Here is a 25,237-nt window from a genome sequence, read left to right as displayed (position 1 = left end):
GGGGGGGGCAAATATGGATCATTATTCGTAACAGAGTTTGTTTAAGCGATGTTGAAACAATGTGGGTGATCTGAAGCAATTGTTAGGTTTCCTGAAACGGAGTACCAATGTTCCTCATTTTCTTCCATTTGTTTTCACATCAAAGTACGGAGCCTTACGGAGCCCCTAAGGTGACATGTCATTATTTTTTTTCGTAAGTCGTTCCCTCGACTTACTAACTCGTAACCACGACTTACTAACTCGTTACCACGACTTATAACTCGTTCCCTCGACTGATAACTCGTTCCCTCGACTTATAACTCGTTCCCACGATTTACTAACTCGTTCCCTCGACTTGTAAGTTTGTAACTCGTTCCCACGACCTACTAACTCGTTCCCACGACTTACTAACTCGTTCCCTCGACTTGTAAGTTTGTTACTCGTTCCCACGACTTACTAACTCGTTTCCTCAACTTGAATGCGCAGCAGACCGGCAGGAAGTTGGTTGGATATTTAGGTTTGATATTCAAACGCCTGTGAAGCTGGACCAATATTCGATATTCGATATTCAGAAATTAGGGGTTTTGAAAGCTAACTAGGGGGTTAAACAGGTGCAGCAAGTCTCGGACAACCATAAAAACACTGGCTTGCCCAAGTACGAGGACATTTAGGGGACAAACGTCAGTGAATAAAAGGGCATGACATTTTTTTTTTTTTTTTTTTCCGAGGGGCCCCCAGGGATATCCCGACGGCCTAGCCGGGGTAACCACGTATCCTAACTTGTAGAACTCGACTCGGGCAACGAGATAAACACTAGCTTGACCCGGCGCATGAACATTTAGGGGGCTCAAATTAACAAAATTAAAGGAAAATCCTGACTTTTCCCCTATCTCTTGGTGCCGCCAGTGGGTAGAGTAAAAAAAAACAAGGAAAGAGAGAATACAAAATAGAAGAGAGAGAAGCGAAAGGGAGAGATAGGAAAGAAAAGGAGGGGGACGGGAGAGAAAGAGAAGGGAGAACGGAGGGGTCATATCATTGTATGAACAGGATGTTTTATGATTGTGCCCCGAGCATTAGGGCGAAGCTCAATGCGTGATAAGAACAAAAAGAGGGGGCACACCATGGCACATGCAGCAAAAATTTGCTTAATAATAAGTCTCGAGCGAGCGAGAAAAAAAAATGGTATGCAAAAAATGACATCATATCTTTCATCTTTCTTTCCTTTTATCATTTCTTTTTTGTTCTCGGTTGTATAACTTTTTTGGGGGGATCAGTGCTATAATAATAATAATATAGGGTATTTATATTGCGAAAAGTTTTGAAATCCGGGGATGATACCTGGACGTTCTAAGCACTTTTTGTAATCATGAACTGAATGGCTATCTAATTCGCTGAAAATATTTCATTTATGAAAATTATGAATATGTAGGATATGTATCTCGCTAAAACGAATAATGAAAACTCTAATAACATTGGATTTTAAGCCCAATGTGAACAAATAATTTACTTATCTCCATTATTAGTAACTGCGAGCGCGTAGCACGAGCGACATTTTGAATATTATATAATGACCTCAAAGATTTATGTTAGTGACCAAAATTGTTGGGAGCTAAATGTTTACGGTGAATGGATGAGAACATTTTCAAAATTTAAAGAACAAAAAACAGTTTTCGAGAAATCACTTTACATTTTTTCCCCAAAATTTTTAGGGGGGAAACTCACTGGGGCCTCCTCCTTTGGTGCCACCACTGGTCTGGGGCGGAGCCCCCGGAACCTCGTGATATTTTTAAACATTGCAGATGGCCATTTTTTTTTCAAATTGCGGGTAAATACACCGCATATTATATTAAGTTCAACGCAGTTGCGGATAATAAACGAAATATGTTGAGGCAGCACAACATAGCAAATGTGGAAAAATTTGTAAAAGTCGCCAGCGAGCGAAGCGAGCCAGAAAATTTTGGCCTTTAAAAATGATTTTGAAATTAAATTCTTATTATGTTATAGTCGCTTTGGAAATTTAGCCGATCAATCAATCAATCAATCAATAGCTTTGAAATTAGTCACGCGATATCGTCTAAAAGAGACATTTTAGTTTATGAAACGTTTATTTTGTAGGGGTATAACTCGTTGTTGATTAATTGAATTGAAGGCTACACATGCAAAAAAAAAAGTCTCCTGAGAATCATTCGAAGATTATAGGAGCTTTATACTCATATTTTATGTTTTGACAATACGTTTTCTATCGTTATACGCCCCCATCTTTTTTTTCCAAGAAATTACGATCTATACAACAGACGGCTGAAAATATTCATTCGACCCAACCCATTCTCATTTTTTGTTGTAAGCTGATTACAAAAAAGAGTATGTATAATGATTAGACTGATTCTAGAAACAAAGAATGGGCAACCACTGAACATATTTTGTGCGAATAAAAGAAAAATACATGTATCACTCTTTCGGAACTATTTTAGTGGTGGAGGAATTAGGACTGAGTATAATAGATGAATAAGATCTGCTCATGAGATGCTTTACCGAGTTGCCCCCTAAATGTGCATGCGCCGGGTCATGCTAGTGTTTATCTGATTGCCCAAGTAAAGTTCTACAAGTTAGGATACGTCATTACCCCGGCTAGGCCGTCGGGAAATCCCTGGGGGCCCCTCGAAAAAAAAAATGTCATGCCCTTTTATTCACTGACGTTTGTCCCCTAAATGTCCTCGTATTTGGGCAAGCCAGTGTTTTTATGGTTGCCCGAGACTTGCTGCACCTGTTAAACCCCCTAGTTAGCTTTCAAAACCCCTAATTTTTGAATATCGAATATCGAATATTGGTCCAGCTTCACAGGCGTTTGAATATCGAACCTGAATATCCAACCAACTTCCTGCCGGTCTGCTGCGCATTCAAGTCGAGGGAACGAGTTAGTAAGTCGTGGGAACGAGTTAGTAAGTCGAGGGAACGAGTTAGTAAGTCGAGGGAACGAGTTATAAGTCGTGGTAACGAGTTAATAAGTCGAGGGAACGACTTACGAAAGTAATATAATGACATGTCAACTTAGGGGCTCCGTAGTAGATTTAAATGTCAAAGTACAACGTTGGACCATGTAAATAAACATTTGTTTCTGGTCCGCCAAAATTTTATTTCAATTTTTTAACACAAGAATTATCAATCTTCATCGAAATGCAAGTTTACTTTTTATTTTCCAAATTATATTCTAGTTAAAATTTGTTGGTCTAATGGTTTTTACTAAAATATATTAATTTGGGTGATATTTCTATGTAACAAGTAACATTTCTATGAAAAAAAAAAATATATATACAAAGAAGACGATGCTTTAAAAATACCTTGTGAAATTAGTGCATAGGTATTTCATTATCCATAAGAATTTCTAAAATTACATAATCGATTATATACTTATTTCTGTTTTTATTTTGTGTGTTGTCTCATTATGATGAATAACCCACAAGTCACTAGGCATGTCTAGTACACTACATCAAGTTTCAACTCAAGCAAATTGAAATACATATATTTTTTTTCACTGAATGTATTGATATTAAATAACAAAAGCAATAATAATATCAGTTGTAATCATAATAATGAAGATAATAATAATAATAATAACAGCAACAAAAACTACAATAATGATAATAGTAAATACTAATATTAATGAATAGTAATCAGTAATAGTAATAATAAATAATAATATGAATAAATACTAATAGTAACAATAATAATGATAAGAAATAATAATAATAATGACCTTAATGATGATAATAATAATTTTTACTAATCTAAGAGTGAGAGAGAGAGAGAGAGAGAGAGCGCGAAGGAAGAGGTGGGGAGATGGTGCAATTATTGATCATTAATTCGTAAAGAGAGTTTGTTTGGTGATGTTGAAATACCATGGGTAATCTGAATTTATAAAGCAAAATTTTTATGTTTCCCGAGCGGTGTAGGAATATTCATTTTTTCCAATTTGTTTTCACATCAAAGCTATTAATTGAATGGTAATGTGTAATATTTGAATCAAGCAGTGGCGTACCTAGGATTTTCCACAGGGGGGGGGGGGCAAAACCGTCCGCCAAAAAATTTGACAAGCAAAAAAAAAAAAAAAAAAAAAAAAAAAGGTCTTCAATCACAAATATAGGATTTCGTACCAGAAAAAAAAAGGTCTTCAAGCTCGTCAGGTGGAGCAAAAAAGGTCTTTCAAGCTCGTCAGGGGGGCAGGGATACGTACTTTGCATGGGTTGGGACTCATCAGGGGGGGCAGACTGCCCCCCTGCCCCCCCCCCCCCCCCGTAGGTACGCTAGTGGAATCAAGAATGATGTTATATCTAAATCATGGATCTTCGTGGCATTCCAGGGATAGATAGAATGTTAGAGTACAACATTATACAATGTAAACCTTTAAACTGGTCCGCCAAAATTTATGTCAAAATTTATAATCACCTGGTCGAAACCGAAATATTATATATGTATTAGTTTCTAAACTATATTTTAGTTACAAAATGTCGGTCCATCAATCTTTACAATAATTTATTTAATATGGCAATATTTCTTTAAAACAAGTGATTTTTCTGTTTAAAAAAGATATTTAAAGAAAAGAAGATGATACTTTAAAACTACTTTCTGAAATTAGTGCTTAGGTATTTTAATATCCATTCGCTTGATTTCTTATGTAATAAATAATTCATTTGTTAAGCGCATAGAGATCACGAATATTATGCGCTATATAAGTACAATATTATTATTATAAGGGTGTCGAAAATTACATAATCGATTATATACATATTTCTGTCTTTATTTTGTGTGTTGTCTCATTGTTATGATAAATAAATCACAGAAACAAGGCATGTCTCATACACTACATACTGCTTCAACTCAAGCGAATTGCAATACATAGCTTCACTGCAATGCATTGCTATGAAATAACAACAGCAACAACAACAGCAGCAATAAAAATAGCAATAATAATACTAATAATAACAAATAATTATTTTAATAATAATAAATGACGATAATAATAAATAGTATCAAGTAATAGTAATAATGAATAATGACATGAATAAATAAAAATAATAATGTAATAGATAATAATAATAATAATAATAATGAAAATCATAACAATTATAATACTACTCCTACTAATAATAATGATAATAAAATAATAATAATAATGATCTTTAACTTGTATAAGAGAGGGGGAGAGGGTGGAAATATGAATCATTATTCGTAAACAGAGTTTATTTAGGCGATTTTGAAACAATGTGGGTGAGATCTGAAGCAATTTTCAGGTTTCCTGGAACGGAGTACCAATGTTTCTTATTTTCTCCAGTTGGTGTTCACATCATAGCTATGAATTGAATGGTATTTTGTAGTGTTTGAACCAAGGATTAATGTTATCTTTAACTCATGGATTCTCGTATCATTCCAGGGGATCGGAGGGGACATAAGTGTACAACATTGGAACATGTGAACTTTTGTTTCTGGTCTGCCAAAAGTGCTTTTATAATACAACCTAAAGCCGCTGAACTGTTTACATCGAAATGCGATACGTTTATTTAATTTCTATATTATATTCTAGTTAAAAAAAATTAGGTCCATTGATCTTTACTGAAATATATATTCAATCGGGCAATATTCTTTCAAACAAGTAATATTTCTATTAAAAACGATATTAAAAGAAGAAAACGATGCTTTAAAACTACTCTGTGAAATTGGTGATTAGGTATTTTAGCATCTAGATCTGTTGGTGATTATATAATCGATTATATACTTATTTCTGTCTTTATTTTTTGTGTTGTCTCATTATGAAAAATAACCAACAAGTTACTAGGCATGTCTAGTATACTAAATAAAGTTTCAAATCAAGCAAATTGAAATACATACATTTTTTCACTGAATGTATTGATATTGAATAACAAAAACAATAATATATCAGTTATAATAATAATAATGAATATAATAATAATAATATTAGCAACAGCAACTATAATAATGATGATAGTAAATAATAATAATAATAATGATGAATAGTAACAAGCAATGATAATAATGAATAATAATATAAATAAATAATAATAGTAACAATAATAATGATAACAAATGATGATAATAATGATATTAACGATGATAATAATAAAATAATAATTTTTAACTTATCTAAGAGTGAAAGAGAGAGAGAGATCGCGCGAAGGAAGAGGTGGAGAGAGGGTGGAATTATTGATCATTAATTCATAAAGAGAGTTTGTTTGCTGATGTTGAAATACCATGGGTAATCTGAATTTATGAAGCAACATTTTTAGGTTTCCTCGAGCGGTGTAAGAATATTCTTTATTTTCTCCAATTTGTTTTCACTTCAAAGCTATGAATTGAATGGTAATGTGTAATATTTGAACCAAGAATGATGTTATCTATAAATCATGGATCTTCGTGGCAATCCAGGGATAGAGTGTATAAGTAAAATATTGGACCATGTAAAACTTTAATTCTGGTCCGCCAGAATTTATGTCAGAATTTTAAAAACAGACTTCATCTCTTACGTTTGACTGAAATACGACGCGTTTATTTAGTTTCTAAATTATATTCTAGTTACAAAATGTCGGTTCATCAATCTTAACAAACATATATTTAATAGGGCAATGTTTCTTTGAAACAAGTGATAATTTTAATAAGAAAAATATTCAAAAAAAAAATAACTGCTGCGTTAAAACTTCTTTGTAAAATTAGTGCTAATGGTTTTTTTTTGGCATCCATAAGGTCAGTCTTTTTATATAATCAATTATATATTTATTTCTGTCTTTCTTTTTTTGTGATGTCTCATTATTATCATTAATAACCCACAAGAAACTAGGAATGTCTAGTACACTACATAAAGTTTCAACTCAAGCGAATTGCAATACATATTTGTTCACTGCACTCCATTGCTATGAAATAACAAAAGCAGCAGCAACAACAACAACAATAAAAATAATAACAGTTATAACAACAACAATGGTAATAATAATGTCAATGTAGATGTTTTTTAAAGGTCAAGTTCACCCCAGGAAAATGCTGACTTGAATAAATAGATACAAATCAAAGTAGCATAATGCTGAAAATTTCGTCAAAATTCGATGTAAAATAAAAAAAGTTATGACATTTTAAGGTTTCGCTAATTTTCACAAAATGGTGATAGGCACAACTAGGTGAGTCAGTCGATGATGTCCATCACTCACTATTTCTTTTGTTCTTTATTGTTTGAATTATACAAAATTTCATTTTTTATAGATTTGACAATAAGGACTAACTTGACTGAGCCATATAGTATTAAACAATGCTAATTCCACATGTTCAGGGAGGAATTAATCGTTGTATCACTTGACAATGAGGAGAAAATAAGAATATTTCATATTTCAGATAATAAAATACAAAAGAAATAGTGAGTGGATGACGTCATAGTATCCTTATTTGCATACCAGCCAGGATGTGCACATAACTTTTTTGTGAAATTAAGCGAAACTTTAAAATGTCATAACTTTCTTATTTACATCCGATTTTGATGAAATTTTCAGTGTTATGCTTGTTAGATTTTTCTCTTTTATTCAAATCAACTTTTTGTTGGGGGTGGACTTGTCCTTTAACAAAGCCACCTTGTTAAATGATCAAGGTGCTGTTATTACCCCTGCTAAGCTAGGCAATACAAATTCTAGAGAACACCCATTTACCTTACCTGGGTTGAGTGCAGCACATAAAGTTAAGACATATTGCGTAAACCTATGGCCGAAAGCTCTTCCATTAATTTGCAATATTGCATGTCACATTCGTGACCCAATCATGATATTCCAACTTGTTTTTTAATAAACAAATATGTTAATATTACCCAATTTTGATATTAAAATGTTAAGTCTATTAAGTATGTTTAGTGTAGCCTCGTCATAGACATTCATAAAGATATATCTCTATGTAAATATTACACTCTGCAATTATAAGTCAAATGCCCTGTTGGATCCCCTTTTGGATGCACAATTAATATTAGTAATTAAAAAATACCGTTACAAGAGAAGTGTGCCGCCCCCATTTTTAAACGAATACTAATTTATTTATTATTATTATTATTATTATTATTTTTTTTTTTTTTGGGGGGGGGGCTTGTCAAATTGTCAAAATCCTGGATCCACCCCTTGTCACATCGACTGAGTCTTTAGCAGACTTCAATTGACTTTAAGTCAAACGATGGCTTTGTGTAAGTATCAATATGGGATCCTAGTGGCGTAATGAGCCAAAATAATTGAGGGGGCAGATATGGCTTATCAGGAAAAATTTGTAAAAGGTTGCTCGTGAACGAAGCGAGCACACCAAAAAATTGATATTATTATTAAAAAATCAAATTTTGTGATAAATTGTGACCTGATATTCAGGCATTAATATAATAACATTTCACAGTTCTCTATTTCTTTTTCTCTTGATTTTTTTTTGGTTGTGAATAAGAACGACTGGTGATCACTAGCGTACCTAGGGGGGGGGGTGGGGGCAGACTGCCCCCCTGACGAGTCACAACCCATGCAAGGGACCTACCTATCCCTGCCTCCCTGACGAGTCATAACTGATCCGTGACGAGCAACCAGTGCCCTCCTTTGAAGTTGAAGAAGATCCTTTTTTTTTTTTTTTGCTTGTCAAATTTTTTGGCGGACGATTATGCCCCCCCCCCCTGTGAAAAATTATAGGTACGCTACTGCTGGTGATCCTTTCTTAGGCGTTAAGCCGTCGCCAATTTATTCTACCATTTACTACAAGAAAGGATCACCAGTCCTTCTTAAAGTCTTTCTTAAAGGTCAAGTCTACCCCAGAAAATGATGATTTGAATAAATAGAGAAAAATCCAACGAGCAAACACGTTAAAAATTTCATCAAAATCGGATGTAAAATAAGAAAGTTATGACATTTTAAAGTTTCGCTTATTTTTCACAAAACAGTTATATGCACATCTCAGTGCCATGCAAATGAGACAGTCGATGATGTCCATCACTCACTATTTGTTTTGTTTTTTTATTGTTTAAATTATACAATATTTCATTTTTTTACAGATTTGACAATAAGGACCAACTTGACTGAACCATATAGTATTAAAACAATGCAAATTCCACATGTTCAGGGAGGAATTAATCTTTGTTTCACTTGACGATGAGGAGAAAATTAGAATATTTCATATTTCATATAATGAAATACAAGATAAATAGTGAGTGGATGATGTCATCAGTGTCCTCATTTGCATACCGCCCAGGATGTACATATAACTGTTTTGTGAAATTAAGCAAAACTTTAAAATGTCATAACTTTCTTATTTTACATCCGATTTTGATAAAATTGTTAGTGTTATGCTTGTTGGATTTTTCTCTTTTTATTCAAATTAACTAATGGTTGGGGTAGACTTGTCTTTTAACCTGTTTGTGGGCGTTATTACATTTGTGGGCGATTATTACATTTGTGGGTGTAACACCCCCCCCCCCTGTGGAAAATTCTAGGTACGCTACTGCTGGTGATCCTTTCTTACGCGTTAAGCCGTCGCCAATTTATTCTACCATTTACCACAAGAAAGGATCACCAGTCCTTCTTAAAGTCTTTCTAAACCTACGAACTGCTTTATGAAACACTGACCTGACTTTGCTACCACTGATACATTGACACCCTGCTGGCCGGCCATGAATCCGAGTACTGCAAAAATGACAAACCCAGCATAGAGGCTGGTTCCAGAATTAGCAGCAGTGAATATCAAGGAGTCCCTGAAAGACAAAAAAAAAAGAAAGGAAAAAAAAAGATTAAACAGTGTTAAAAGATAAATCATAACGTGGTTAACGGCAATATAAACAAAAAACATGGCTTACATTTTGATGTTTTTGTGCGCGCAACAGCTACTCTCCCCGTAAGCAAATGGTAATTAGGTTGCATTAGTGTAGAGCACTCACAGACTTCCGATACAGTAAGTTTAAAGGCTATATAAGCAAGTATAATTGTTATTATTTATCAAAATCATGTCATAGTTCACTAGCTTGACAGCATGCACAGAATAATGGGGATTAAATATTTCATCAATACTAATCGAAGAAAGGAACAAAAAAAAAAGCATTTCAATATTTGCGAACTTGTCAAATCTGTTTCTCTATCTCTAATCTATATAATTACGAGCGAGCGTTTCAAGCGCTGCTAAATAATCATCATTTAAGTGAATGAATCACATTTTGCCTTTAAGTTCCTTTTAATATAATATACTGTATATGTACATGATATAGGCCGCAAGCTGGAGGAAACCCCTGCAATTTCACTCTACTGGCAGCATTGTCTATTATAATTTTTTTGTTCTTGGCCAATCAAAAGTAGGCATTTTAGTAGTTTATAACAAATAGTTTGTGAAAAATTCATTGACTGTTGGTATCAACCGTAATTGAAAGAACACTGTCTTCCACAGTGTGTTCCACAGTGTGTGTCACAGTGTGTTCACAGTGAGGAATACAATGTGAATTCATCTTCACACTGTTAAATTTGAGCATTTTACAGAATGAGGATAAATCACATATAGAAATTATTGACATTGTGAAACGATGTTCACAGTCACACTGTCGAGGTATCCACAGTTTGATCTCCACACTGTTGAATTTGAGCAATGTTAACATTCGGAATAATATTTTCACGCAGTCGACCATGTGAACAAATTGTAAGCAGTCACGTTGCCGAGGTGTTCACAATGTGAAAATATCTCCACACTGTTGAATTTGAGCAATGTTAACATTCTGAATAATATTTTCACGCAGTCGACCATGTGAACACACTGTGAGCAGTCGCACTGTCGAGGATTCCACAGTGTGAAAATATCTCCACACTGTTGAATTTGAGCAATGTTAACATTCGGAATAATATTTTCACGCAGTCGACCATGTGAACACACTGTGAGCAGTCACACTGGCGAGGTGTTCACAATGTGAAAATATCTCCACACTGTTGAATTTGAGCAATGATAACATTCGGAATAATATTTTCACGCAGTCGACCATGTGAACACACTGTGAGCAGTCACACTGTCGAGGTTTCCACAGTGTGAAAATATCTCCACACTGTTGAATTTGAGCAATGTTAACATTCGGAATAATATTTTCACGCAGTCGACCATGTGAACACACTGTGAGCAGTCACACTGTCGAGGTTTCCACAGTGTGATTTCCACACTGTTGAATTTGAGCAATGTTAACATTCGGAATAATATTTTCACGCAGTCGACCATGTGAACAAACTGTGAGCAGTCACGTTGCCGAGGTGTTCACAATGTGAAAATATCTCCACACTGTTGAATTTGAGCAATGTTAACATTCTGAATAATATTTTCACGCAGTCGACCATGTGAACACACTGTGAGCAGTCGCACTGTCGAGGATTCCACAGTGTGAAAATATCTCCACACTGTTGAATTTGAGCAATGTTAACATTCGGAATAATATTTTCACGCAGTCGACCATGTGAACACACTGTGAGCAGTCACACTGGCGAGGTGTTCACAGTGTGAAAATATCTCCACACTGTTGAATTTGAGCAATGATAACATTCGGAATAATATTTTCACGCAGTCGACCATGTGAACACACTGTGAGCAGTCACACTGCCGAGGTTTCCACAGTGTGAAAATATCTCCACACTGTTGAATTTGAGCAATGTTTACAGTGTGAATAATATTTTCACATCGTCCACACTGTGAACACACTGTGATAAATGATAAATGATAATGATAAATCCATAATTTATTGTTCGAAATAGACATGAAATGAAATACTCCGAAAATTTGCTTTGCCCAATTGATCGTTGGCCCGGCAGCCGCTGTGCAGCGCCAGATCGACGAGGCTCTATCCCTTTAATCGTCGAACGCCAAACAGGGTAGCAGCAACTCCCATCTTTTAACGTCTTTTGGTCTGACGCGGCCAGGGTTTGAACCCCCCAACCTCCCGGTTGTGAGACAGACGCTCACACTGTGTGACACTGTGTGACACTGTGCTCCTTCCAGCAGTCCTTCACCGAGGGTGCCATGACATTTGCTCCGGCGACAATTTCTCCGATGTAATTTCCACACATTGATAGAATGACCAACTTCAACCCTGGATTTAACACTATACCCTTAACCTACCATAAAACTCTATTGCAACCCTAAACCTTAACATATATATCTTAGAGGAAATAAAGCTCCGTGCAATCGTCGCCGGAGAAAATGTCGTGTCGCCCCAGCGGTTGCTGGTTACCTACCTAATGAAGTTATGTTTGTGTCTGTTGTAGCTACCCAGAGCAATAAGAACTCCGTGTCCAAGGGAATATGAAAAGAAGATTTGTGTCGCAGCATCCATCCATACCTTACAGAGTAAATATAATAAATAAATGAGAATAACATTGTTACTTACATTACTTAAATTCACATAATAATTATATCAATGTTCTATGTATATAAATTCCAGATAAAGAGATCAGATATTCAACACTAAAGCGCCGTCACAAAGAAAATATGATAAGAATGCCTATGTCAGAGACCATTTATACCTCACAAAGTAAATATAAAAATGAGAATGTGAGTGTCATTTAAGTGCTTAAAAAAAAATATATTAATGTACTATGTAGATTTCAAATGAAAATTCTAGACTTTCAATGAGAACACCGCGACCAAACAATAAAAATATGAAAGCAATTTGTGTCACATCCCATACCAAACAAATACATGTAAATACAAAAAAATACAATGCGTTTGTCATTTACATGCATGTTACATGTAACAAAAATAAAATATTATATGTGTGTATTTCAGAAAAAAACTCTAAACTCGAAACGTTTCATTACACATTTTAATTGTATAAGCAGCCTATTTATCCTAAAAATGTAGGCCTATTTATTTCATGCCTGGGAAGAGTTTTCATAATATACAAATGTTGATATCTTATTTCGATTTTGTACGAAATCGAAATATTTTTTTCATGTAAAATCACAAAGTTATGGAATAAAACATATTTGTATTTGATTTATCATATAACTGTTTTACTTTCATACGTTTGGTGTTGTGCATTTTGTGGGGGTAACCAAAGACATGTCTCGCTTCTGCTTTACAAGAGGGACAATAAGTTGATATCCAGGGCTATCAAAAGCATTTTGAAGCAAGGAACATTGATCGATAGTTATCGGGGTTCTTTTGAGCGCCCTTTCACACAATAAAAAAAAATCGTAATTTCAAGATGATTCCAGTGAGAAATAAGGCTAAAGACGAATTTTTAGCACGTGTGAAACCAAACTAGAAACACTAACGCTAATCACAATCACGAATTCAAATTCTACTCGGGAGGTGAATTCCAGTAAGTTTTACCAAATTACGGTACGAATTTTCGTGTGAAAGGTCCGGTGATTCTAAAGACGAATTCCAATCATTATTACAATGAGTGATTCAAGATTCTCGTGTGAAAAGGCCCTTAGTTAGTAGTACCCCTTTTCAAAGCCAATCTTTGAGCAAATCCCCCATTGAACGAGCCAGGATGAAAATATTACAAAGCAAGTGAGCCAGTACTTGGCCAGCTTATAGGCCCCACATGTGTGTGTGTGTATTTGAGTTTTGTCAGACGTGTATCAATCAGATATGATTATTTACGTCTGGGACCGACCTTTAACGTCACCATCCGAAAGACGTGACCAGGGCTCGAACCTCGAACCTCTGCATCAATTTGTAACTTCCCCACAGCTTGGATTACAGGCGCACGCCACAACGCCCAGTTTCACATATTTCAACGGGGCAGTTTGGGTCTAGACTATGAGCATGATGAGTGCAGTTATAGAATCAATATTCTTGATTGCTTCTACATTACAATGCATTTCATTCACGATACATGCTGGTCTAAGGGCCTTTTCACTCGTGAATCTTGAATCATCATTGTAATGATGATTGTAGTCGTGCGTGATTCTAATCACAATCTAGTTTGGTTTCGTCATTAGCCTTATTTTTCACTGGAATCATCATTCAAATTACGATTTTATTTACCGTGTGAAAGGGCGGTTAAGTCTTTTAGCGTTCCCCACGTGCACAATCAGAAAAATATATGGAAAGCGGGGGTGCTGAAGCACCCACAAGATTTTCCTTGGGGGTACTGTGTGTATTATTCTCCAGAGGCAGCACCCCTTAGAATTCTGAAAGGTATTAAAAATAACAATTGTAAGCAAAATGACCTATACTTGGAAGTGAAACTTCTTTTTTTTTTGCTTGTCAAAATTTATAAATTTCAAAGTTTTTTTGCTTGTCAAATTTCTAGGGAAAATAATAACATACATCCAATTTTTTTAGTGAACCCCCCCCCTTTTTTTTTTTTGCTTGTCGAATTTCTTGGGACCAAAATACCTTCATAACGATTTTAGTAATGAACCCCTTGTCAAATTTACATCTCCAAGTTAAAATTAAACGTTCACATGGCCCTGCAAACCGTGTGTCTATAGTTAAAGAGTGTGATGTCTCCATTTCTAAAACGTCCCCATTCGATGTAATATCAGATCAATAGTCAAGATGATTGATGAATAGGCGCCGTTTTTTTATCAACAAGAAGTAATCTTCTCTGATAACATGCAGGTGAGCTAAAGAGTGTTGATCGATAATTACTGGGGATATTTTTTTACTACCCCTCTACTCAAGATGGGACATTCTTTAGCTCGAACCAAATCCTTTGAAATAGCTGTACAGATTACAAAGAAACTCTGCCAGTCAATCAAGCTCGTTTTGAGCGAGGTTGTCTGGGACTTGATTCAGAGAAAAATCAATATTCCTGAATAGTTTGCATTTTCTATTATTTCTTTCTAATTTGAATGATATTATATTGGTCACCTCAAGCTACATTCAACTCAATACAGTTGAAATAATACAAATGATACATTATAAGAAATTACATAACAGTAACATAATATATGTGGATAACCATGCACTGGGTCATGTATCGCCACCTGCGTTCGTGGACAATATTTTTGTTATTTCGAATAGCTATGAATTTTTCCATTGAATAAGTTAATAAATCAACACAATCAGTTTATTCCTTACATGTTTCCAAAAAGCAGAGTTTGTATATTCACTATTCTTTCTCAAAGCCTGATATATTTGTTTAATAACCATCGTGGTTTCATTCATTAACACTATCATGAAACTCCGAATTCGTTTATTTGTCATTGACGTTTTGTAAGCCCTATGCGTTAATTGCATTTACATTCATTCACTCATGTATTGTTCCATCAACCTTTCATATACATAATAACAAAGAAAATACTTAGTACAACAAAGTATTTAACCATGAATAAATATGAACAAGGTTGCATTTTCTACAACATGACGATTTTAGAAGGTTGCAGGCGTTGCCACGTTGAAGCTTAGCTTGACTTTGTGGCAACACCGTAAAACAATTCACAATTATATTCAATGATACCATGGGTCGTAAAACGGTTTTGAAAGTCTGGGGAGGGGGCGGGCTGATCATGCAAAAAGGGAAATCATAATCAGATGGTCATTTTACGTTTCTCTACACGGTTTTGGAACAAGGAGCCCCCGCACCCCCATTCCGCAGCCCCTGATACCATCTTAATGTAGGAGTGTAGGTGCAGAGAAGAGAGAGAGAGGGGGGGGGGGGGAGTGGAACCTTACCTGGCTGTCGCTAAGTCTTGTGATGTCTGGCTTAAGATAATATATAATGCCCTCCAGAGCATTGGGTAGGGTGACAGCCCTAACCAACAGGATAGTCAGAAGGATATACGGGAATGGCGCTGTGAAGTAGACCACCTATTAATATCATTAGTAAAATACAATTTATCAAGTTTTGCAAAGAGTTATCATTTTGTATGTTTCGAAGTAAGAAATAATATTTGATTTTTCAATTGTACGTTTATTGGCATTGAAACATCTATATTCTTTTCATAATTCATAATTCGAACCAGGTGACAACGATAAACTATTGTCTGTTGAATTTAAGATCTAATAATAATAATAACGGTCAGCTTTTTTATAGCGCATAACAAATAAGTCTCTATGCACTTGAGAAAACAAGGAGATGAAGAGAAGTGTTGGCGAGTTCATTTTGTTGGTGTCATCGGTATTGTTGTCATCAGTAAAAAAAAATGAAATTCAAGTTTTTAGAACATCCTGGGAGATAATTAATAAACAAAATGAAAAATCAAAGGACCGAGGATCGATCCTTGAGGAACTCCAAATGAAACATTGAAGGAATCTGAAATGACCTCATCATATGAAATAATTTGAGTTCTGTTTTTCGTTAAAGTCACACCAACAAAGCCGACTCGAACCGACCAACAGAAAGTCCTTAGAAATATAAAATAGATTTGGTCTGCCTGCAGTCCGTTTAAAAAAACTGTTATAATAAAAAAATGCAATAACCGTTAAAAGCTACTGAAATCTTTCAATCTGATTGGCTGATAGCAAATTATGTTATTATAAAGGTCTTTATGAAACGGGACTCTGGTGTTGGGTTCATCGGTGTCATTAGGAAGTTTTTGCAACTACAATGGAGACCGATTCTAGAACATAGTAAATTCATTGAAGATGCCCGTCAAATCACAATGAACAGCTGAGAGGTCTTTGTCGAAAATTGGTGAACCGGGAGAGCTGATCGTCTAAAAGATTCTGAGCTAACGAAAAATTTCGTTTGTCCAGAGTCACTGACGGCACTGTTGTTTTGATTCACAGAAATTCGACAAAGACTAATTTTTCATGAACGGCTTTTGACAATAGATTATCTCTGTTCCAGAAAGAGTCTGCATAGCGTTCCGAAAACTCACTAACATCGCACAAAGCACACACAAAGCCATTTTACCTTTCCCGATGTCTTGACACCTTTGCAAATGCATAGATAGCATATAAACCAGGCGAGGAACATGCAGAGTAAGAGCTGCCAGTTGATGCCACCGAGGTCATGGATGCCATCTGATAAATGTATCTGGAGAATCTTACGACTATATAGATAAAGGATAAAACAAATTTATCAAAATGGTTCGTGTTTTAAAGCGATGGTCCGGGCTGAGGGTATGTATAAATTAATAAATAGAGTAGAATTCACTGAGCAAAATTCCGAAAATTTCATCAAAATCGGATAAAAAATAACAGAGTTATTGAATTTTAAAGTTTAGCAATATGTTGTGAAAACAGTCGTCATGAATCACATCTCCACTTGTTCTTTTGTATTTTGTTATATGAAATTAGGTTTATTAAATTTTTTTCCTCCAAGAACTAGAAAAATTGGATTGACAACTGATTCAGTGCGTTAGATATTTATTGCTGCAACTTATTTCATTATAAGGGAGACATATTATTCACACAAGTATGAAATAATGAAAAAATGATGAGTTTATGTAATAACATAAGAAAACGGAAAGTGGAGATGTGACATCAGCAGCCCACCTAATGAATATTCATGATGACTGTTTTCACAAAATATTGCTAAACTTTAAACTTCAATAACTTTATTATTTGTTATCCGATTTTGATGATTTTTTTGGCATTTTGCTCAGTGAATTCTACTCTATGTCTTAAGATATAAATATTTTCAGCCCGGACCATCCCTTTAAGTGTTTTATGAATGAAAAAAAAATGATAAAACAATATTTTACAGTTACTACGTTTAGAAGGGGTATACACACTAAAAAAATAAAGGTTCAAAATTGAACCCCTGATTGGGGTTAAAAAATTGAACCCCTGGTTGGGGTTCATTTTTGCACCCTGCGGGTTCAAAACTGCTCCCCTAAATTTCAAATTGAACCCCTAGGGGTGCAGTTTTGAACCCGCAGGGTGCAAAAATGAACCCCAATCAGGGGTTCAATTTTTGAACCCATAGGGTGCTGATTTTGCATCAACCTTTGGGGTTCAATTTTGAACCTTTATTTCTTAGTGTGTAGAGTCACATTGGCTATGTCAGACTAACAAATCTTATTAATTTGTACCAATGACATACCATCGGTCGGTTTGGAGTCAGGTTTATTCATGGGACTGTCGCGACTAGAGAACCGGAAGTTGGTAACTTACTCCCAGAATTCAACAGTCGATGAAACTGTTTCATTGCAATGCTCGGTGACGTTGGTGGACTGTGCCCCGGTCGGGTCGTATGACATTGCGGCCGTCGTCATCACAGTGGTGTCATTCGCCTTGTCAACGCCGATATCGCCCGTTGCAAAGCAGCAAGGAGTATTCCACTCGTTGTCGCAGTGGGAGTATGGTAGCTTGGATGTGAACGACATGAACATGTAATAGCAGGCCCACGCCATGATGACAATGTAGTAGATGTCGAAGAAGAACTGGATAAACATCCCAGCAGGGCCGAGACCTAAAAAAAGAAAGAAGACAAAATAGATCCGGGGGATGTTTCACAAAGACATACGTATGACTTAAGGCCACCGCACACCTTACGACTGTTCGCGATCTGATTTTGGAACAAATCGCATTTTGCTCATTTTCTGAAAATGTGAATGGAACATTTCATTTTATTTGAGGTTAAAATTAATTGAAAGAATACTAATAAAAACTTTTTTTAAAGATTGCAAGTCTTTATTTTGGAGTAAATGCCAAATTAGTTTCAAATCGTAGCCAATCGTACGATTGCTATGACATTACGACAAGATATCAAATTCACTTTTATTCTAATAAGGATGATAGCATAGTCACGGATTTGAACATAAGAATTCTTACGATGATTTAGAACATTACACAGTAAGATATTCCAAGTCTCAATATTAGCATCAAATTCTACTACATTTTATTCTGAAATCGGGTCGCAGACCAATCGTAAGGTGTGCGGTCGTCTTAAAGTGCCGACGCGTACAAGATATGCATCGCGCGATCTTATTGATTGATATGCAGTAGTGCGCGTTTTCATGGCACGATCTGACCAATGCGGTTAAGCCTTTCATACCGCACGCAATTATTGGCATTTAAGTGCGACTTTAAGTCACACTTAAATCTGTGTGAAACACCCCCCTGGTTTAGCCTTCTTTCAATGACAATAATCTGTTAACTGTTTTTTTTTAGTTTTTGTTGTATTGTTTAGATCCATATCACCAAATGATTGGTTGAAATACATCGCGTGACCAGATTTTTAGCTCAAAGGAAAAGTTGCCAATGACTGGTACTAATAACTAGTTATATTGACCAGTTTGCCTCAGGCATGTCAGGTGTGTAAGAAGTGTTCCGAATGTACCCCGTAAACGTTCGTTTAATTCTTACGAAAGCCTTCAGTGCTGTGTATTATCGTAATATATCATGATGTGGATACTTTACTATCTAGGCATTGTATCTCTTTATGGAATCATGTTTGTATGGGCCTTTAAGCAAAGTTACATTGGTAGTTATTGCATGGCAAGGTTCCCATGCACTTATCATGGAGCTCCATGCTCTAATAACGTCAATGCATGGAGGTCTAGTATTTATCTTAAATAATACTACATGCACAGATCCACGCGAACGTACTGGTGACAGTAAGTCAGTTGAAAATCTGTCTGACAAAAAAAGTTCCAAGGAATTGCTTATTTAATTAATACACTACTACTGGCAGTTTCTTTATAGTTCGTTACAAGTTGTAGAATTTTGATTTTTTTTTCTTCAAATACCATAAAGTGAGTTCTGAAATACAGTTTCAGAATTCTACTCATTTTGCTTTTGCCTTTTCTGATTACTATCATCTGCTTCATTTCTTTACAGTTTGTAAACCTTTAAACTTTCATTCCGTTTCGGATGACACCTATAGTCTTATACCACTTTATCAACTTCTAGTAATTTATATTTGGTTCGAGCTTGCAAATCAATATCGTATGTTCTACCTGCATTTATGCATAAATATGTTACTCGGAGACTTCTGTGTTATTTTTGTTACACAGCATTCCGTTCTGGATAAAGTCCCGTCAAAGGGTTAAAAACAACTCGTAATTTTCTTTTGTGCGAACTTGTGGATCAATATGATCCGCTGCATATCTTTACGATTTCTTACAACTTAATATCCTTTGTTATTTTGCCTACACAAAAGCCTGCTTAGATTAAAGTCTTGTTGTAGATTTTTAAAGCCGTGAAGCCCACATTTTGTTCAACATTTCTGATCAATATCAGACGTAATTATCGTCTACGGCTCAGGGGGATGAAGCTATTGAGACCAATAGAGAAATAATAAAACACATTTACAAAAAAAAATAATCCCAAATCAATGGAAGTCATGTTAAGTCCCAAAGTTTCGCGACAACTATGAGCATTTAATTGTTGAGATCTTGCTATATATAGAATGAGAGACATCCTCCAATATACAATGTTCATCATAAAAAAACCAAGTTAAGTGGTGTAATATACATGTAGCTCCTCCCCGTTGCATCTGTACGTATTTTACTCATATTATCACAAGTGTTTCCGCAGAGATTAAGGACCCATTTCATAAAAATTGTTACAATAAACAAAGATGCAATAACAGTTAAAAGCTACTGAAATAATCCAATCTGATTGGCTGATAGTGAATTTGTTGTAGAAAATGTCAATTTGTTATTGTAACAAGTGTTTCTGAAACGGGATCCAAGGACCCATTTCCTAAAACTTGTTACCATATAATTTGTAATAATAGTTTAAAACTACTGAAATCAATTTGATTGGCTGATAATAATTTTGTTATATAAATTTATGCATTCGTTATTAAAGAAAAATAATATGTACGATTTGTATATTGCAGGTATCCACCTTGCTAGGTGCTCAGAATGCTTCTATATTACCCCGGCTTAGCTAGTCTACCGATTCTTGTGCTCACAGCTTTTTGAGGAATTACTTCCTGCCGGTACCCATTTATCTCACCTGGGTCGAATGCAGCACAGTGTGGATAAATTTCTTGCCGAAGGAAAACACACCATGGCTAGGATTCGAACCCAAGACCCTCTATTTAAATGGCGAGAGTCAGAACCACTAGACCACGACGCACCTACATTAAAACAAGTGTTTATGAATTGGGACCCAAGGGCCCACTTCTTAAAACTTTGTATTATAACACATTTTCTATGATAGTTAAAAGCTACTGAAATCAATTGATTTGATTGGCTGGTAGTAATCTTGATACAGAAATGTATGCATTCTAACTATAAACAATTAGTCTTAATGAAGCGGGACCCAAGTATTCCTTTCATGGGGAGACATGTGCTGTTGTGATTGACGTGATAACGGTTTCACAAATATATCATGGACAAAGAGTTTGTATCATAAGAATGACCATGATAGAGATATTTGATGGTATATTTCTAGTATTAAAAGGGGTGAGTTGTTTACGCTTGACATCATACATCTTGGTCGCATTGCCAAATGAGGCGATTTCCATAGCATTAGCGATCTCGACATTCAAACGATAATATATGGCTTTCGTATTGTGTTTCCTATCGCTTTCAAACGTTTAAAGATCTTTTCCATTTTTAAAACAAAATAAACTGTTAGAAAAAAACTGAAGATTTTACAGAAGAAAAAAAAAAGTTTTAACAGAAAGAAAATAATAACCAAATCATTCTCTAAATTGTTATAACAGGAAATATTTTCTACAATTTTACAGAACAAGTCTGTTAAAAAAAAGGGAAATATGTTTTAGTACAATAAATTTACAAGGTAACATACACCAAAAAAACAATTTTCTGTAATTTTACACAAACGCATGTAAGATTACACAATGCAGTTAGATTACATGTGTTTTCGAGACTCTGCTGCAGGAATTTTTTTTTTCAAGTACAAATTTTCTAACAGTACGGTATCTTGCTCCATCACAAAAATAAATGCCTTTTATTCTTTTTTTTACAACGCCGTTTACTATATGAATCGTACAGTAGTTGTTTAAAACAACCATGCTTAATTATTTCATAGAGAATTAAATAATATAAATTAAACTTTGTTGTTCAAGATTTTAAACACTTTTTTAAAAACTGTTTGTACAACTACTGTACGATGGGTGTATACAGCATTGTTTAAAAAAAGATAAACGGTGCAAGGGTTTCGCTATGTGAGAATGCTGCTCGCATTATGATGGCACAGATCAAATAATTTTGATTCTAATAACGTTTATATTCTTTAATGGATTTTTTTTTCTCAGACATTTGGCAATATATTTTTTATTATTTTTTCTGCTATTTTTACAATATACTTTTTGTCGGGGTGAACTTCCCCTTTAAGTAATCCATTCACTAACCTTTGAAGATCAGGCAGTGTGGTCATTCAAGTAGGCCTATTTTACAAGACTTCACTGCTTAGAATATTGCATTATGGGCCAGGATCCTGGCCAGATACGAGGACTTGAGGTGGTGCTATACATTATTGCTAGTTCGCTCTCCCTTTAAGAAATCCACTGGCTTACCTTTGAAGATCGGGCAGATGTCCCAGGAAGTGACGGCAGCCTGATTGGTCCATTGCCCAAGACCGACCTCAAGAATCAACTGCGGAATCCCACCGAGAATCAAACAGATGAAATAAGGAATCAGGAACGCTCCTAGAAGGACAAAAAATATATAGTAACGATGCGACGCTGTTAGTGGACTTGAATAGACTATCGCAAGTCTGAGACGATACCCCTTTGTGGATATCATTTGATTTGATTCTGCACTAATTCATTCTGCATTGATAAAACTCGTATAATTTAGTTTTGTTTACATTGTTTTGTTTACTATTTTGATGTGTTTACATTGAATTTGTTTACTGTTTTAGCAGGAATCATATATTAAGTGTACTGAAAACATCGTTCCTCATACACACACAAACACGCAAAGAAATAATCCACCACCAACGTATTACGCCAGCCACAATTAGCAGGTTTGTTTTAAAAAAAATGGGCGTTGTGGCGTGCGCCTGTAATCCAATTAAGCTGTGGGGAAGTTACCCGGTCACGTCTTTCGGATGGTGACGTTAAAGGTCGGTCCCAGACGTAATTAATCATATCTGATTGGAACACGTCTGACAAAACTCAAATACACACACACACACGCAGGAGAAGGATTTTCAAGCGGAAAATCGGATTACTTGAAACAAAAATGACAACCCAAGATTCATACTCTTTAAATTTGTTAAATACATTGATACAGCAGAACTGGCATATCTTTATATGAAACACATCAGTGCATACCTCATTATGTAATAAATATGTGGTATAGTAAAATAAACTGCAAAGTTAAGACGAATCCAAATTTCCTTCAGTCTCAAAATAAAAATCCTTCTGATTGTCCTAGTCCTTATTTATTTTCATTATTTATGTATTTCATTTCATTTCTTATTTTTTTTTTATCTTATTCAATTTGTTATATTATTAATTCATTTATTTATTATTATTACTATTATTAATATTAAAGGGGAGGTTAATTTTAGTCGTGACACATCATATACATAATATGAGTGAATTTTATGAACCTTCAATTTTGATATAAATACATACATTAGTACTTAATTTCTCTCAAATAATAGTCAGCATACGATAGTACAAATAGTAGTAATGATGATAATAATGACAATAGTGATTATGAATGTTACGATGATGTTAATTGCTATTATTATGGTAATAATACTGTAAAAAACTATAATGTATAAATTGTGTAAAACAAACACACAAAAAAAAAATGTACACTTGAGGTAAAACATGATAATACAGTATCGAATTTATTCATAAAATGTATTTAAAAAAATACAAAATATTCTAATATAGCTTGATATTGATCTTATTCAAACAAAGCTGAAAGTTACCAAAATGATAAAAAATCATGAAGTAGTGGTCATCATTATACTTTTAAAGTTTTCAAAGAAAGACAAATGTTATTAATCAACTTAAGAGACGTAATGAGCCCCAAAATTAGGGTGCTTAATATGTCGTATCGCGTAAAATGAATAAAAAGTTGCGAGCGAGCGTAACTGACAGGTAAAATAGAATCCAATTTTGAGATAGATTTTGACATAATATTCAAAATATGATGTTATATTACACACCCGTTTCTCTCTCTCTCTTTTTTTTTTTTTTGGGGGGGGGGGGGCAAGAGCTCCCTAAGCCCTCCCCCATCTGAACGCCTCAGCTACGAGACATATTTACCTCCTCCGTTCTTGTAACACAAATAAGGGAATCGCCAAACATTTCCAAGTCCCACAGATGCTCCTATCAAGGTCAGAAGAAAGTCCAATTGGCTGGTCCAGGTCCCGCGATCTTTCCTTCCTGTTTCATTCTCAATCTCGCCTTCTTGGAGTTCTTTCTCCTTCAGTTCCTTGGCCACTGGGGCCAATTCCTCTGAGTTCTGGTCCATTTTTCCAAAATACTTTTATATGCAGTGGTAAAGCTTTGGTCACATCGGCAAGTCCAGTCTGACAGGTGTTCTGCAGTAGCTGGGTTTATATAGCGCCTTTTGCCAGAGGATGCAAAGTACGACTTTATCATGTTGATCAACAGTGCTGCTCCAGCAACAGCGCCACCTACGACGAAGGTCTGACGAAGCGTACGGCCTTGCAAGCAAAAGCTAACTAAACAACAAGTAAATACTCAAATTGTAACATGGTACCTATGTGCCGCGCCAAAGTCGAAAATAGGGGGCTTTAGAAACTAACAACTTTCTTATTTTACATCCAATTTTGAAAATCAACTTTGTTGAGCGGCCGATCGGGGGACAAAATGGGTCAAATATTTGTTCGCCCCCCCCCCCCCCCCTATTGGCGAAAGCTGGATCCGCCCCTGCATTGAAACGAGAAATCAAGAATTAAGGGTCTCCGAAACTGGAAAAAATATGAATATCTATGGCTTTCTGAAATAGTGATGCTCTAGAATGGAAATTTAGGCTGTAAATCGGGGTCTCAACAGCGACACATATACGTATTATACATTTTTACTAGGTACCCCCCGGGAGGGGGATAAAGAGCGTTTTCTGCAATGATACTGACTCACGTGGCTTCAGACAAGGGAATGTAACTTTAAAGAACATAATGGAAGCTGTACCTAGGATACATAGGCACAGGGGTAAATCGGGTAACATGGAATATTAGGCAGACAATTTACATACATATGCAAACTTAGGTCACGAAACCATACGGATTTAATTCGTGTGTATAATGCTCGAACTATAGGAACATGCTTTCATCAATGCAAACACTATTTAGATCAGGGAGGGGGGGGGGGCGTTTCATCAACATTTTCGTCCGACAAGTTGTCAGATCTGACATCTTTCCCTCATTTTGATTGGTTGAGAAGCAGTGTTACTATGGTAACTGTCCGATAAAATGGGAC

General features: G+C 35.4%; 1 protein-coding gene across 2 annotated transcripts; it reads right to left on the bottom strand.

The window, feature by feature from the left end:
* Positions 1–8,429: 8,429 nt before the first annotated feature.
* LOC129263127 (sodium- and chloride-dependent betaine transporter-like) lies at positions 8,430–24,424 on the bottom strand. 2 transcript variants are annotated; one of them, XM_064101196.1, is made up of 8 exons: positions 24,059–24,424; positions 22,346–22,477; positions 18,022–18,319; positions 16,817–16,955; positions 15,634–15,768; positions 12,234–12,337; positions 9,582–9,733; positions 8,430–9,394 (listed from the first exon to the last, which is right to left on the bottom strand). In XM_064101196.1, the coding sequence occupies exons 1-8, from the start codon at positions 24,264–24,266 to the stop codon at positions 9,390–9,392; spliced, it is 1,173 nt and encodes a 390-aa protein (XP_063957266.1). In that variant the 5' UTR covers positions 24,267–24,424; the 3' UTR covers positions 8,430–9,389. The 2 variants fall into 2 exon arrangements, with proteins under 2 accessions (XP_063957266.1, XP_054757024.2); XM_054901049.2 differs by lacking the exon at positions 8,430–9,394 and having other exon boundaries at positions 9,550–9,733.
* Between the last annotated feature and the right edge of the window lie 813 nt (positions 24,425–25,237).

Source organism: Lytechinus pictus, chromosome 6 (genome assembly GCF_037042905.1).
Source record: "Lytechinus pictus isolate F3 Inbred chromosome 6, Lp3.0, whole genome shotgun sequence".
Lineage (NCBI taxonomy): Eukaryota > Metazoa > Echinodermata > Echinoidea > Temnopleuroida > Toxopneustidae > Lytechinus > Lytechinus pictus.
The sequence above is the reverse complement of the archived record's forward strand: the minus strand, read 5'-3'. Positions and strand labels throughout refer to the sequence as shown.